The 17,040-nt window shown below is 39.5% G+C and overlaps 1 protein-coding gene across 2 annotated transcripts in view; it reads left to right on the top strand.

The window, feature by feature from the left end:
- Positions 1-15,452, top strand: part of LOC101478960 ((E2-independent) E3 ubiquitin-conjugating enzyme FATS) — a 19,789-nt gene extending 4,337 nt beyond the window's left edge. Inside the window, exons 3-8 of one of the 2 annotated variants that reach the window (XM_076891609.1) lie at positions 959-1,041; positions 3,717-3,874; positions 8,382-8,562; positions 10,114-10,177; positions 10,706-10,805; positions 14,226-15,452. In XM_076891609.1, coding sequence (XP_076747724.1) covers positions 3,767-3,874; positions 8,382-8,562; positions 10,114-10,177; positions 10,706-10,805; positions 14,226-14,255 — 483 coding nt within the window. In that variant the 5' untranslated portion in view covers positions 959-1,041; positions 3,717-3,766 and the 3' untranslated portion in view covers positions 14,256-15,452. Of the gene's footprint in view, positions 1-958; positions 2,072-3,716; positions 3,875-8,381; positions 8,563-10,113; positions 10,178-10,705; positions 10,806-14,225 lie in introns of both variants that reach the window. The other variant, XM_004551526.3, reaches the window with a different exon arrangement.
- The last annotated feature ends 1,588 nt before the right edge of the window (positions 15,453-17,040 follow it).

Genomic DNA, 17,040 nt, shown 5'->3' with positions numbered 1-17,040 from the left:
TGTGCAGCCAAAATCAGAAACCGCAGTGCGCTAATGTTTTCTCTGTACTGAGCTGACAGATGAAAGAATTATAAGACAGCTGGTCGATGTCAGCAGGTTTCCACAGCTGGAGATTTCCAAACTTACTGACAGTTAACATCAATGAACAGCTCTTGTTATACTTATTTGAGGTCTTGTGACCTAGACCGATGTGACTGCAAATATCGGTGAGCTCGCTACTGCACAGTGCGATCTTTCACTGTGTACTTGTGGTATTTTGTACTTTAAGATGTAAGTGGAAAATCAAATCTTAACATTTAATTCTCAACAAAAAGCATTTAAATTGAGGATTAAAAAGGAATCTCTAAATCTAATTAAATTATGTTTAAAGTTTTCTTTAATATTGGTTTATAATAACATTCAAGCAAGAGGAAATGTCATTCATTAATCCAAATTATATTTGTGCAAACGTCTCCTGATATTTAGCTCTCGAGGATGTGAGTCAACTCAAGGGATGTTTGGGGAAGATGTTTCATAGTTTGCCCTTCAAAGACGATCAGAAGAAAAAAAATATTAACCGGTAAAGTATCCTTACAGCGACAGTAGGAAACTGTCCTGTTCGATCTTTGATTTTCTTTTTTTAGGTGAAGTTTGAAATAGAAACAGGGAAGGCTCTGATCTTTGTTTTTCAAAGGACCAACTGGATTGTTCATTTTAAATGTCATGGATAATTTGTCCCCACATGCTGTCCATCAAGTTGCACATTGTCATGGAAACAGCAACAGATAAAGAAACAAGTAGCACAGGAGAGCAGATGATAAGTCTGCCCTGTCACATTACAGCAGTTCATATCTTTGTATTTGCAGTCTTTCTTTGTTTCATTTCAACTACAGAACCTCTTGGTTTGCAGGGGTATTAAATGAAGACTTGGAGCACAACTCTGATACAAGACATTTTTCTTTTCTCTGTCTTTTCATAGCCCTCAAATACGGATATCACCGCTTCACTGCACAGAAATGTCCTGTTGCTGGGTGTGTGGTGGGGGTAAGAGGCAAGTGTGAGGTGAGTGTCTCTTAGAGCAACAGCAGAGACGGTCTATTCTCAGGCAGCAGTTACTGGATATCTTCAGTGAACTTTCCACCTTGTTTTGGACTGAAGATACCCCCAGAGGTGGTTGTAAAGAGTCCACAGAGACATTTTCTTCCTTCTTCACTGCAGCCCTTTAAGGTCCTACCATCACTTTAAGTCTCCAAGATATCCACGCCAACACAACCTGTGAAGTTAGCAACTCCTCCAGAAGTGGCAGAAACCTTTGGGAGAAGAGCCCAATCTAAACCCACCATGAGAGTCTCAGTTTCCCAACTGAACGTGTGCAGACCAAATCCTGGCTACCTGATGCCAAGTGACTTCAGACGGGCCTACTCACCAGCTGATGGATTGGCAGTGAAAGATCCCGGAAAGAAGAAAGTACAACTTGTGCACTGCAGACTGAGCTATACAGAGGAAGACAGAAAGCAGGAAGTGATTGGTGGCTCAGTAAAGAACCTGTTCTCCTCACAGCCTTCTTACCGATCTTGTATTTATCACGAGGTGCCTCTGAGGTGCACTAGATCCTTTGTGTTTTTGGACAAGCCACTTTGTATTTCCCTTGTGGAACTACAGGGGAAAGGAGCATGTAAACCAGCTTTTTGTAGGTCTACATTGTCAATTCGCCTTGGTACCTCGTCCTGCCACAGATCCTCTAAAGATAGCAAACCAGCCAAAAGAAATGAGGGATATGCGAAATCCAGAGCAGCCATGTTGGACAGCAACCAACGTAATGGCCGAGAGAGCTCTTCGGGTCGCTGCAGAGGCCCTCTATCAAAGCACAGGGGCTACAGGTTCAACCGAACACCACCCGCTTGTGGTGTTAACAGCAAGAATGAGGATTCAGACACGCACTGCCTCAGTAATACTTTGGGATTATTGTCATTCAGAGGGCCAGGTCCCTCAAACACAAAGACTGGCACACAGAAGGGGAATGCAGATGAGGCTAGCTTCTCTGCATGGAGAAATTTCAGGCACAGGCAGCACACTTTCGAAACTGGCTCAGGTATGAATTTCATCACCTTGATTCACAAGTCTAAAACATTTAAAGTGGCCATGCCAACTGATCTGTATACTCCTTTGACTGCCTTATATATATTCTAAAGCTGCTGTAGATAAGATCGCATTATTCTGTAGGTGTGAAAGTAATCTAAATGTGGTCTTGGAGGGTAGAAAGTCTCATTTTTTCACTCTGCCTGTCACCTTTTGATTTATACTTCATGCATGGATAATAGACTCACACACACCTACCACACTTATCCTACTGTACATTCACATTGTTTAAATAAATCCCAGCTGATACAAGCACACACTCAGCTCAACTGCAAGTTTTATTAAAGTGCAAACACTTTCTTTCATCCTCCTTTTACTTTTCACACACTTTGCTGCTGCATATCTTAACAATAGACTTAAAATAAACTGGGGGGGGGGGTGTTTAAGAATCTTCCAATCTCTTAAGAAGTCAGGACAAGATTTTATGAAAGGATTATTTTTTTTTAAAAAATGTAATTGTGTTTATGCCACAGAGGAATTTCCTGTTTTAGAAAATGGCAATTAAGACAACAAATCAGCCCCAAAACAACACATGTGAGTTGTTCAGCACATGTGAGATTTTCAGTGTCACACTACAACATGGTCTATTATTAAATGCAAAATTTGGTCTTTTGGTGTAGGAGACCAACTATTTCACTTCAAACGCCATCTTAAAACACACACTTTGACTGTTTTCCTGCTTAGAGGTAGTCTTATCTGTGCAATGTTTGAATAAATCCCTAAATATGAAGTTTATATCTTAGTTTAAGACAGAAAAAATGGGGAAGCAGTTAAACAGGATGCGTACAAAGGTATAAAAACCAACATATCTGCACTTCTAAAACTGACTAAAAGGCCTCACTTGCTTATAGGCAGGAGCCCAGAAGGCCTATAGGACTGACATTTGAGGTCCTAGACAAATAATCATCTCCTTGGTGAAATTCCTCTGGTTTTTACTTTATCACTGTTTTACGTTCTAAGTGACTGTTCTTTGTACTCATTTTATATTTTTCACTTGATGTAAGATGAAAGGCTGTTAATGGATGATTTCCTTTTCACTGGAATTTATAGTGAAGCCAAGAGGGAAAGCTACCTCCTATAGAAATAGTTTGACCGGTGACGCTACTTTGTAATAGTGCTCTATATACATGCCATACGCTTATGGCAGGGTATTCAGTGGAGATATATATTCTACAAAAGCTACAGGAATGGGGCTATGGGTGGTGGATGGATGCGCTGCCATCTTTTACATTATTCATGGGCCACACTCGTGTTCCCTCTGGGTTTTTCTATCTGTGTGTGTGTGTGTGTGTGTGTGTGTGTGTGTGTGTGTGTGTGTGTGTGTGTGTGTGTGTGTGTGTGTGTGTGTGTGTGTGTGTGTATCCCTTTGCAAATTATAAAAGTTTAGCTGGAGCTTAAGCATACTGTGAAATCTTTATTACAGTGACGGAAAGAAATTAACTGGAACAAACTGCAAAAGATACCGCTTAACACAAACACAACTTCAAATTATTTTTGCTTGTGAAATGGGGAAAATCATCTTGCTCTTTGAAATTTATTTTGGTTTTGATTGACAAGACTCGCCAAATTAAATTTCACTTTTTTCTGTGTCCGTCAAGTGGTTTCCGAAACATGGAGCAAGCAAGAGAGACCTGCAAAGGGCAAAAGGATGACTGTTCCACAGAAAACTGAAAGAGTTCCTACTTTGGATAAGACCTGTTATTATGATTCCCCACTGAAGACTCTAGAAGGCACTCCCAAGACTCTCAGCCTTCAAGTATGAGCCATTTTTCTATACTGTTTTTTGTTTGTTTATTTGTTTGTTTGTTTTAAGAAAGCTCCTTCAGAGTTAATATTGACCTTTATTTGGGAGGTTATATTGAAATGAAACCTCCATGGAGTCCCACATCATAACAGAAATGTTTAAGAACAACAGTCTCATAGATATCTATTTTTGGTAATACCCAGAAAAATGCTTTGTTGGCTGCAAGAGCTGTTTGTTGTTGCAATGCCACAAATGGCCAGAGGGGTCAAATTTTCCTATAGCATAAATGACAGAATTGTAACCAGTTAATAGTACTTAATGCTTTTTTGCACATATGCATCAGTACTTCTACAAATTTAAAGAGATCTTGTATCTACATAAGGCTATAGAAAAACATGGTCCAATATATGCATCTATCTATCTATCTAGCTAGCTAGCTAGCTAGCTAGCTAGCTATCTTTAAAAAAAAAGGGGCATGTTGGATTTACTTGATTCAATAGTGGACATTGGTTGCACACAAATGTTTGCTTTGGCAGAAACTTAAACAACTGAGTTAAATCAGCACAACTTTTTCATATTCAGTAAACCTGTGCATTTTGTGTTCATAAAACGCGATTAAAACATGTTCAAATGAAGTAAGTTGAGCTCTTGGAATATTTTAATCCTTCACAATTTTGTCATTTTATTTCAACACTATTCAATAACTTTTACCCCAATACTACTTGTACACTTAAATACTACATGTTGTCTTCATATTACATAATGTTCAAGTTACCATAAAACTTGAATGGGTCTACAACAACTACGATCCTCCTATCTTTATCCTGGTTGCAGGAGGGCTGGGAAATAACCCTGAAGTGATAGGTTACGAGGCAGGGTACACCCTGGACAGCTCACCAGTCTATCACATAGAAACAAACAACCATTTACACTTACATTCATCCATCTGCTTCCGCTTATCCTTTTCAGGGTCGCAGAGCCTATCCCAGCTGTCATAGGGCGAAAGGCGGGGTACACCCTGGACAGGTCGCCAGTCTGTCGCAGGGCTAACACATAGGGACAGACAACCATTCACACTCACATTCACACCTAGTGGCAATTTGGATTATCCAATTAACCTATCCCCACAAGCTGCATGTCTTTGGACGGTGGGAGGAAGCTGGAGTACCCGGAGAGAACCCACGCAAACACGGGGAGAACATGCAAACTCCACACAGAAAGACCCCGGCCTGATGGTGGAATTGAACTCAGGACCTTCTTGCTGTGAGGCAACAGTGCTAACCACTTACACTTACATTCACGGGTAATTTAGAATCACCAGTTAACCCTAACTCTAATAACTGCATGACTTTTAACTGTGGGAGGAAACCAGAATACCCAGAGAGAAACCACCTCAAACTAGCCAGAATGTGGATTTGAACCCAGGACCTTCTTACTGTGAAGCAACAGCACTAACCAGCATGCCAACAATCTACGAAATGCAGGAAAGCTATGATTTCCTGTATTTGATGCAGAATTTTTTTTTTGCCCTTGTTAATCCACAATAAATAGCAATAGCATGCTCAACAAGAACAAATTAAGTTGTTGAATTTCATACAGATCTTTCATGATTTAATTACGTTCATAGAAACATGAAATTATTGTGTTCAAATTACAAGTTAGACTTTTTTTAATGTAACAACCACCCAATTTACTTTTTTTGGTATACCAAAAAAAGTAGAGGTGGCTGCTCGACTTGACTGAGATGGATGCCTTCCTGAAACCACGATCCAAAGAGCGCGAGACTGAAACCCATGCAGTGCAGCGGGATTTAACATTGCTATATTATTGACTTACTTTTTGTAAGTAATTGTGTTAAATACACGCGAGATGCTTACGTAAATCCAAGAGCTGGCCAATCCCTTTTTTTCAGTGTAGATAGATCTTTATTCTCAAGTGTTTGACTTTATTGTTGACATTTAAACTCAGTTTTTGCCTTGTTGACTTTGTTTCTCAAATGCAAAATTGTGTTTTTGTACTAAATCAAATTTCAGGACTTTGTAAATTACGTTTTTACACAAGTTTTCCACAATTTGGCATCAAATTCATAATAAGCACATAAGTCATAAAAAAAACAATTTTTTGCCTCAGTAATTGGTATGTTGTGTTTGTTCATTTTCAATTAAATTTAGGGTTTCAAATTGGTTGAAAGGCATTGCATTTTGTTTTATTTATTTTTTACACAGTGACCCAGTTTTTGTTTTGTTTTTGTTTTTTTTGTTTTTTTTTTGTTATTTGAAGGGTGTTGTAGGTGTTTTTACTGAAATGATTTCAGGCACTCTTTCAGCTGTGTAAGATATTATTAAATATAATTTCAAGGAAAGAAAAAAAAACAGACCAGACCCTCCAGTGGCAAATTGACTTCCAAATTTCTTCTCTTTCCACTCCTTTTGATCCATCAAAGTTAAAGAAAAATGTTGAAGGTGAGTGAAGCTACTGTGGATAGAAATTCACAAATAATTATTCTACACGGCACAGAACCACGACCAATAATACAAAGGTTGTTTTGGAGGGAAGAAAATACTACAAAAAGCAGTTTGGTATTGTCACAATGCTACCACATAAGATGGAAGAGGGCAGTATATGTGCCATGTGTAACCTTTAAAATCCTCATTAGTCAAGTTTTACATATGTACACTGCTCAGTTAAGCTTTCCCACACAGAGAGCGTTAATTTGTTTTCCTGTTGAAATGAACATCTGTACAACAGCTGCATCATCTCAATGGGTAATTTGAGAGATTTTCTTTTTATTACTTTAGCTGTTTTTCTCATTTTTACATTTTAGGTCAAACGTGGACCCACTTGCAGACTCAAACACAAAGCAGAATAAAAGCAAGCTTTATTATCAAGTCTACCTCTGAAACTGAAACACAGAGACCTACTCAAGGGAAGCAAGAAAGTAAAACAGACACTCCAACAAAGGATGGGGCAGGGCTATTTATACACAGAAAACAGGCTGGGGATGAGAAACAGAAGAGAAATGAGATGTAGGCAAATGCAATCAGGACAATAAAGAGACAGGAAGTAAAACTCTAATCAACGGAGGAAGCCACCTATCAGAATAAAACAGTAAATTAACAAACAATTAAAAGAAGACAACACCAAGACACGAATAACCTAACTTTTGGAGAACACAATAAAATGAGACGGATTGGGAAGAAACAGAAAACACTAAGGGAACTACACTCGTGAAAAATAATCAGCTCGGCTGAGAAACTAAAGTTGACCGAGGATTCACAACCCAAAACTAAGACTGTAAATCATTTTAACAGGCATTCAAACTCCATAAACACAAAGATACCCAAGTGAAACTTTAAGATACTAGAATAGTAATGAAAAAGCAGGAATCCATTTCTCCATACAGACCAGAGTTCACATAATACAGAAAAACTAAAAGTGTCAGCGTACCAGGATAACAATGAATACATGAACCCAGACACAGGATCACAAAACAGAAAACAAAGACTCAGCCACATCACAAGCAATCAAACTCACGTTTAGAATAATAAAGGAACAAAAAGTTAAACTCAAATGTGTTCATTAAGATCCTAAATTCAAAAAACTTGATGAGGACGGTCCTCAGTCCTGGTCCTTGAGTTTCTCTGAAAACTTTAGATTTTTTTTTTTTATATCTTTCAGCTTTATGTTTTGCTTTCTGTATTATATCTATATAGACCCAGTTCTGGGTCTGTTGCTGTCTTACTTTATGATTCCTACTCATAATATTTATTGTTTGCAATCCAGTGCTTTGTTTCTTGTATATTTATTTATTTATTTTTGCATTTCAGTGTTTTCCCTGTCTCTCATCCATCTCTCTCTAATTTCTGATCGTGCCTGTACTGCCCTCTCCATCATGTCTTACATGAGACTCTTAGTATTTGTCTTTTATTTCCTGTTTTAGTTTGAAGATTGGTTTTCTTTGATTCCTTACATCAGTTTACTTACTCTTTTGTCGTTTACCATTTACCATTCTGTTTTTGGCCGAAATTAAATCCTCGTTATACTACCCCCAGCTTTGTGCTTATGGTCCCACATCTTTACATTTCACATATTTTGGCACATGGGTTCAACAAATTCAGGAGAAAAAAGAAAAAAACTAATAATTCCAGTTTCCCTTTTTTCTTTTTGCTATTTGAAAGCATTTTTGTAGTTTTATCTTGTTGCTGTGATGGGTAAAGATCCAATGAGTTCTGTGAAGCTTTTTAAAGGATTCCGCTTCCCCCTGTGAGCAAGGCTCTTCTACCTTTATCTCCACTAAAGCTAAGCATAATATTTCCATGTTGCCTCCACCTCCTAGCCATTACAAGGCTGTGAAGAGGATTTTCCAAGGTTAAGATGTAGATTAGAGATGTTTTCAAAATAGATTTCAACCCAGTGAAGATTTTCTTTCTCTTTCCACAGGATTAGTGTATATGAGTTGTACTCTATTCTTCCCACAAACAAGCAGCTTACTGTATATATATTCCCCACCCAACCCCAGGAGGCTTTGGAGCTCTTCAGACCAGACTTCATCAGCCGATCTCAGGGTCGACTGAGGAGGTTGGAGCAGAGGGCTAGGATAAGGAAATCACTGCAGGACTCCAATCCAGACCTGGTGCAGGGCCTTAGGGAAAATCGTGTCAAGCAAAAGAGGAACTGCACCACACCAGATCCACTTAGCGGTAAGCACAGCTGAATAACTCAGGTCGAAACCTGGAGCAGAAGTAAGCCACTTAGTAGAATATAATGTCACATACTTATTGGCCCACCAATCTGAATGATTTGATTCTGCTGTAAAATGACAGCAGCACATCAGGAGCTCTAAGTCACAGTGAAAGATCCTGGAGGTTGTGGAAGTAAAAGTAAGGCAGGAGCTCTTGCAACAACAGCAGGCAATCCACAGTGTAGCTACTGCAGATCAGATAGGATTCAGTCCACAGCAGGCCCTCATCTCCTACATTGATCTTTTACCATGTATCCCATCTCTTCTGTCACTTCTACAGAGACAGAAACATTCATCAAACCCATGAAGCACTACGATGAAAGCTCCTCCAGTCAGTGTAGTTTTCTGGAGACACTGCAGCCTCCAACACACAGAGTGAGAAATAATTAAATAAGAAGCTCGTAGCCATACCATATTGAATTTTTCTAGCATTTTGAGGAACTGTGAATTGTTTCTCCAATAATTCTTTTTAACCTATCTAAACTGGGGTGGACTGAAACAAAGGGGAGGACATTACATTTTATTCCCTTTAAAGTGTAGTGGCATTTATCCAACTTTGCTCTCTGCTGGACATTTTCTGGTACTGCAGATCGGTTAAAGCACTGTTTTCTGCATGCAGGAAATAAAAAAGTTTCAAAAAATAGACCATAATAATCCTTTGGTTTTGTTTTGTGCTATTTCAAGTTAAAAAAAAGATTCGTCAAAAAAGCATTCATACGCAATGCCAAGTATAATTTTAAATACATATAATGATGTGTATTTTTTTTAATCGTGGTTGGGTTATTTAAGGTTCATAAAGGTGTTCACTGTGCAAGAAATTGGCTTCTATATACATTTTTCTGAGCATTAATCTCCAGTTTGTGCTTTTGAAAAATGTGGGATTTTATTACATTGGTGGAATATGAGCTCTCCACAGGTCACATAATATCAAATGTTCATAAATGCATCCTAATTTTAAGAGTAGCAACACATCCCATAACAATCATTTCCTGGCTTTTTTTGCTGGATAACAGCCTGTTTTTTTCTGAAGTTATAGGAGGGATGTGTTTTCAGATCATCTCTCGGCTCTGAATTTTGTTTTGGAAGGTCATGGCGGGGTCATGAAATTAGGAACCATGAATAGCTCACAGTCATCTCTGACTGAAGTTTGGATTCTAATTATAAACAGAGTTAGTAGGACTAGATATGCCCGTGCTTGGCATGTGTGTGGGTTTGATATCTGTCCGTGTGTGTGTGTGTGTGTGTGTGTGTGTGTGTGTGTGTGTGTGTGTGTGTGTGCATGCGTGTGTGTGTGTGTGTGCGTGCGTGCGTGCGTGCGTGCGTGCGTGCGTGTGTCTGTGTGTGTGTGTCTGTGTGTAACTGTCTGAAACAGAGAGATCACACACAGCCCTCAGTGTTCATTTACATTTTAATTCTTATTTGTTATTCCTGTGTGTTTGTGTGTGTGTGTGCGTCATATTATTGCCTGTGTGTGTGGGTGTGTGTGTGTGTGTGTGTGTGGGTGTCTTAGATAACCTTTTCAAGCCTAGAGAGAGGTCTATATCGAGTAGAGAGATGCAGCTGAGGTCCAGACGGTGAGTTCTCAGATCAAACCCGAGTCAGACATTGTCACTCTTCTTCTTGTTGCACTTTGCTTTTTTTTTAATTCAGCACAATCCATCACCCTTGTTTGTCATATCTGGATGCATCCACACAATGCACATTCACACATATGCATGCTGTATAGATACAATAGATCTTTGACGCCCAAATGTCTTGGCAGGAGATATGAGCTTTCCTCTGTATATCTTATCTATTTTTTTTTCTTCCCTTATCTGGAAAGGCACACCTGATCAGATGATGGCTGCCCATTGTAATTTTTTTTCAAAAGCAACATTATCTGGCTTGGAGGATCTCTTGACAAATTGGCTGTAGTTGCGGGAATGAAAAAGTAGTCTGAGCGAGACCTGTTTATCAATGGATCCAGGTTTTTCACTGGCTGTGGTCTCACTAGATAAAACCTCATCTCTAGTATGCCAGTCTGCTGGCATGGCTCAGCCACCCTCAAACTTCTGATACTATATTCCCCTGCTGCGTATGAATATGCGTTTTTCTGTCTGTAGGATTTACAACATGCTGCCAGAGGTGACAAAGAGAAAGGAGGAGGAAAAAAGAAGGGCTGTATCTCAAGCCAACAGACTGCGGGCCGAAGTCTTTAAAAAGGTAGTGCTTGGGTGATTTTGGTATAAAAATCAGTCCTGAACACTGATTATTGTGCATGAAAACTGTCAACAAACATTAAAAATACTCCTGAAGTACAAAAGAAAACACAAGAAGGGTTGATCCAAAGGATGGCATGGTGGGGCACAGATTAGTATAGCGTCAACTCACAGCAAGAACATTTTGGATTGTGACCTGCTAGTCAGGTGGGAAGTCTTTGTTCTGGTTTTGGATAGCCTCACTTCCCCCACAGTTGAGCGACATTTGCGTGAAATTAATTAGTGTTTCTAATTTGGCTGCGGTTGTGAGGAACTCTCTGTGTTAGCCTACGGATGGACTGGCAACTAGTCCAGCATGTACCCTGCCTCTAGCTCAACTCCACCTGGGATAGGCTCCAGCCCCACTCTCTAGTTTGATAGTTGTACCCATACAACCCCAAAACTGCTCATTTTTAAATACATATTTTTTGCTGTTTAACATTACAGATGCAACAATGTATTGAACCGAATGCAAAGAACTGAAAACTGAGTTTGTTTGAAAATTCAGTTTTTTGGTATGACCACCTTTATTCTTCAACACAGCCTTCACTCTTTTAGGTAAGCTTTCTTTGAATCGCTCTAAGTAGTCTTCAGGAATAGTTCTCCAGGTCTCTTGCTCTTTCTTGGATGTTGGCTGCCTTTTGTTCTATTCTCTGTCAAGATGATCTCACATTGCTTCAACAATGTAGAAGCTCAGTTGCTTGGAGGCCAATCCATGACACTTGTGTGTTTTTCTATCCAGCTATGCTTTTATTGTACTGGCAGTACCATTCAGATGCTTTCTGGATGGTATTGCATGGTGGATCAAAATCTAAAAGTACTGAAATGCACAGCGTACACTCTGTTTTACAGATGGAGACACTCACTGTTGTATCTCTCTCCTGACCCCCTCCATACATATTAACAATTTGAGACAAAGTGTAAAAATTTGGTTCATCACTCCATAAGACCTGTTGCCACTGATTTTCAATCCAATTTAATTGACATACATTAGTCTTGTCTCCCTGTTTTCCCTTTCTTTCTCACTGAGACCATTTGTAATCAGACTTTGTTGAAAAGTAGATTGTTGAGACGGTTGAAGGTGTAGGTCCACCTCTCAGGTCCTGTAAATGTTTTTCACCAAATTTCTTTAGGTCATGATTTTCAGATACTACTGTAGTTTTTCAGAACTGCCACTTTCTCTTTTGTCCTCCAGTTGTCCAGTTTTCTCAGTTTTTAAGGACACACTGCACATCATGCTGAGATATAACACATTTTCAGACAATAGCTCATTAGGATTTACCTTGTTGGTCCAAAAATACATGTTTATGCTTGTCAAATTGTGTTATCTTTGGCATTTTTCAATGAAAGAAACAAAGTATGACTTTAATGGCAGGTGTCAAGTAATAAAGTGCCTAAAGATATTATTTAAAATTGGTTCTTTGCAAAAATGTATACACAACCCTGGTTCATCCTTTGACTTAAGTGCCGTTTTGAATGATTCTTAGGTAAGTGTTAAGCTGCTGGACTGAAAATGAGTAAAAAAAAAAAAAAGGCAGTCACCGTCCGCAGAAAAGCTTTTAAAGTCTTTCTGAGAGCGTGGAGAACTGTTGCTCAAGACCACTCAAAAAAAAAAAATGTACAAGTCTGGCTCCTTTAAAGCAAAATATAAATAAATGAGGGGTGGCTCAAGACTTTTGCACAGTACTGTATACTCAAGTAATGTTTCAGTATTTTCAGTTGTATTTGACTGGATTAATTAATGGAAACATAAGCACACACAGCCAAAAAAAACAAGAGGCCAGTCATTCTTCAGCATGCTAACATGTTTTAGCATATTTCTCAGAAAAGCTAAAAGAAAACCATTTCACAGAAAAACCAACTTAAACAAAATATAATATATATGTTCAGATGTCTTTAACCATCTGCAATTGTATCTTGATTAATGAATATAGTGTCCGCATCTAAAAATGAAGCGTGGTTTGATCCTTGTCCACCAGAGGTCACTGCTCAACTGCTGATGTTTCTGTCGTTTCTCACTGTGGAGTATCGCCAGTGTATGAATTCAACATTAAGGTCTATCTAAACACAAATCCTCATATTTGCTTGAAATCTGTTATTTGCGGTGTGTTCAAAAATCAGAAAGCATTAAAGAACCTTCTTATCAGTCATGCCAGAACAAAATCATTACTGCATTACAGCTAAGCCTGTTTCATCCTTTACACAACCATGTCGTTTTGGCTTTCACTGCTACAGAAAAATCTAGCACTACAAAAGCTTATATCCATTAGGCAATGCTGACATGATGCAGCACAGCTGAAGGATGTGGAAGCATCCACATCCTTCAGCTGTTAGGGGCCTGTGGCGAATGAATGATATATTTAGGACATGCGGTGTCAGACAGATCCATTTGGCTTCCCTTATGATCGAGCCTTCAGTCTCTAACATAACCAGAACAATGAATTCACTGTCAGTCAGGTGAGATGTGAAAAATGTGAAGAGATGTCTCCAATCTCTTACAGATAATTACACAATTATGACAGTCTCGGTGTGTGTGTGTGTGTGTGTGTGTGTGTGTGTGCGCGCACAAAAGACAGACAGAGACAGAGAGAGAGAGCGAAATGGTGTGTGCACGTGTTTTTCCATGATCTTATTCAATATGAGCTAAAATTGAAAGGCTTATTTCTTCTTTGCCACTGTGTAGGCATGCTGGGAACTGTTTTGCCTTAGGCCTCCCTTTCATTTTTAAGAAAACTGTGAATCTACAGTAAATCACAGTCGTGTGGTTTACTGACACAGCGAGCAACTGTAGAAGAAAGTGTGATGTCAAATCGCTCTGTAAGAGAATATTTTATTTCCTGGTGAAATGGAGCAGTTATGATGCCAGTGTGACCTTCCCACCTCTCAAATGAAGCCATTAGCTGGGCCCAACCACAGAGACTGAGAGAAAAGGAGTGTGTTCACCCTAACAAACACTGTGTGCTTTAGAGGTTTCATTTCATCAGAAATTCTCCAACCCACACACACACACACACACACACATATACATGCACACACAGGGGGGAGCCCAACTAAGACTCACAGCAGGGTCTGATAGCACAGTGTAGAGGGTGGCTGGTTGTGAATGCTGGCTGAAATTTCATTTCAGCTGTTGTGTAGTACTGTAAGAGAAGCATGATTGCATAGCAGGGGTGTATGGTCAGGAAGCAAGCTATAATTATTCCCCCTACCTGAGCTTAGCCTTCTCAGCAGTGAAGCTGATGGAAGTGAAAGCCAATTTGGCAGCCTGCGTCTTACCTGAGTGATGCTGAGCTGTTCTTAAAAGAGAAGGGAGGTCTAAGAGTAGACAGATATGTTTTTGATCTTCAGGAGCTAGCGTAGCATTGTTGTTTTTCTTGTCTTGCAGAAAATTCTGGATCAGGTCCTGCAAAGATAAATCGGACACCGGCGAATGGGGATACTTCACTGACCACTTACTGCATCTTCAAGCTTAACACTTTGCAATAATAATTACTGTATAACTCCTTTAATTTCTTACTTAAGTCATGCTACATGTATGTCATTTGATGTTGTATTTTGCATCCTGTAACCAGAAAAAAACGATATTGCAGATATTGTCACCAGGCTTTTATTAGTTGAGGATAATGTATTTTGGCTATTATCTGTTACTGATATGATTCAATCTGACACTAAACAGAGATGCCAGATTATTATTAAATAGGCAATTTTGTAAAAGTAGTCTGCAGGTGGAAATTGCATGAAGTGAAATCTGTGTGAGATCAATTGTGTGCAAACAATAACAAAGCCCACACACCCCACCTACCACCGACAATTGCTCATTACCGACAAATGTGATGAGTTTGTCAGTTGTCAGGTCTTTTTTGCTGGTCAAATAAACATGCAGCAGTCAAACAACACAGACATAATCATCTAAATTGAGCAGTTTCGTTCCTGATGGTTTTCTTCATTGGATATATCTTTTTCCACAAATGTCGCTCAAGGGCTGCAAAATAAACTGAATGTATCCCTCGGACATTCTGCGTTAAAGTTATTTTACAGGAAGTCAAGCCTTGGTGCTTTAACCAGAAAACCTTGGCTGTCATTGTTACTGTACAGTAGGTGTTCATAAAGCAGGAGAGGGAGGCTACGTTTCGTCATTGACTTCACATGTGCCTGGAGGCCTGTGGAACATCCCATCCGGAACAGTGGAATTTCAAGCTAATCGAACTCAGGAGACTTGCAGCACCCGTGAAAGGGGCCTTTGTCACACAGCTCCAAACCAAAGATGACATTGTAATAAGAGAGGAGACTCCTGAGCACAGCCTGGGACCGCAGACCACATATACCTTGTAAAGGTGACTGACAACTCTGTGGCATTTAAACAGTGCCTGCTGGGATGAGGAGAGAAGACGGGAAGGACATGTGCTGCAGGAAAAACACAGTATATTCAAAGAGTAAATTCTTTGGTGAGTCAGTTGCTTTGGAGTAAATGCAAAATGTTACGTTAAATGTTTAATAAAGGTTAAATTTGCTTACTGCTGTATTTCATTCTCCACTAGGATTAAAGTGATTAATTAAGGCCCTTAGGTGCAGTAAACAGCATCAATAACTACTGACTTTACTCCTGCCTGTGTTGTCAGGTCAGCAAAGCCATTTTGCAAAAGTAATGCGCATGGGAGAAATGTCCTCCTGCCATGTAGACTGGTTCCAGTTGATGAACACATACTGACAGGCAGTCGTATAAGAGGAGACGAGTGCTTGTCAGTCAGCCCGTCTCTCTCTGAGGCATCATGTGTCTGTATGTCACAGCGTTATCTCCGCAGAATGTGTACTATGTGCTCTGAGGCCCTTCAGCTGGCTTCCCAATGGCTTTGACTGACTCAACAGCCCTGAGGGGTAAGACTGATATGGCAGGCTTAGAAAGAAGTGAGCTTACAGTGCTAAATGTGTATGTGCATGTAAAGCCACTCATTACAAGCGTTTAGTCATTAGGCATATCCCTAGCAGGCATACTATTTGAAAATCTAGCCTCAATGACATCATGTGTTTTTATATTTAGGTGTATTAAGGCGTTAAAGCCATCAAAGAATCTCAGGCTGAACAATAGGTAGTCATTTAAAAAGGCAAAACTAGACCTAACGCAGACATAACTCCAGTCAGCTCAGGCAAAGCGATGAAATTCTTCCTCTTTCTCCCTTGCTCTCAGTTTTTCTTTTTTGTTTTCAGTTTGTAACCTCAGTGGAAATGTGAAGTGAAATGACGCCTGCGCAGAGATACATCTGTGACTTTTTTGCCTGCAGCACACTCACTAAAAAAGATTAGGCTAAACCACACCAGGTAGCCTGTGCAGAACACAGATGGGGCCTGATTTATGGCGGTTTGTGTGCCTGGGCACAGAGACGGAGTGAAACAGGAAGAGGAGATGATAGGTGACTCATATTTTTTAATATAGATTGTTCTGAGAAATTGAATCATGCTAGTTCGGTCAAGGTCTTACATTTATTCCATCAGTCATTACAATTATAAGTTGTGCAGATAGCTAGGTCTATGGTTTAATGTCACATTATTTCAAATCTTACTTCAAAGTTTTCCACGCAAAAAAAAGACAGAAAACTTATAGGAGCAAATCAGGGCACAACAGGTTTAAAAGGCTTAGTGTTTTAAAAATGTCAGCTCAGAAACCACATGAGTCTGCATTCAAAGATTTTCTTCTACACAACTCATCACAGAATTTCTCACGATCAATTCCAACAAATTACATCCCAAGCGATGCTGTGGTAAAACTCGCTAACCTCCCTTGGGCTCTGCCCTTTTCAGAGCTGAGTTCTGTATCTCACTTGTGTGTATCTCAGCCGCTCTATCATCACATGCTTGAGAAAGTCAGAAAAAAGCCAGTCATCCTAATTCACCCTGGACCCGCTAGATGAAAGAAGACATTTGTCTGTGTTTCAAGGATGAGTAGGAGGACTAAGACTAAATAAGCAAGATCAATATTTGTTGTGTTCATGGAATTAATTGGTTTAAATCTGTCTGCAATTATTTGTCGCTGACATATAAAGAAATGTTTAAATGTGCAGATTACTTCCATGCAGAAGCGGTTGGAGAAAAGCCACATTTGTGTATCCTGGTAACATGCTCTGAGAAATATACAGAAATTCAAACACACTGATCTGGTTTTTATGTTTCCTGTTAAGTTGTGAGAAGCCAGCAAAAGAGAGCTT

Source organism: Maylandia zebra, linkage group LG13, assembly GCF_041146795.1.
Source record: "Maylandia zebra isolate NMK-2024a linkage group LG13, Mzebra_GT3a, whole genome shotgun sequence".
Lineage (NCBI taxonomy): Eukaryota > Metazoa > Chordata > Actinopteri > Cichliformes > Cichlidae > Maylandia > Maylandia zebra.
This window is presented reverse-complemented; position numbering and strand designations above follow the sequence as displayed.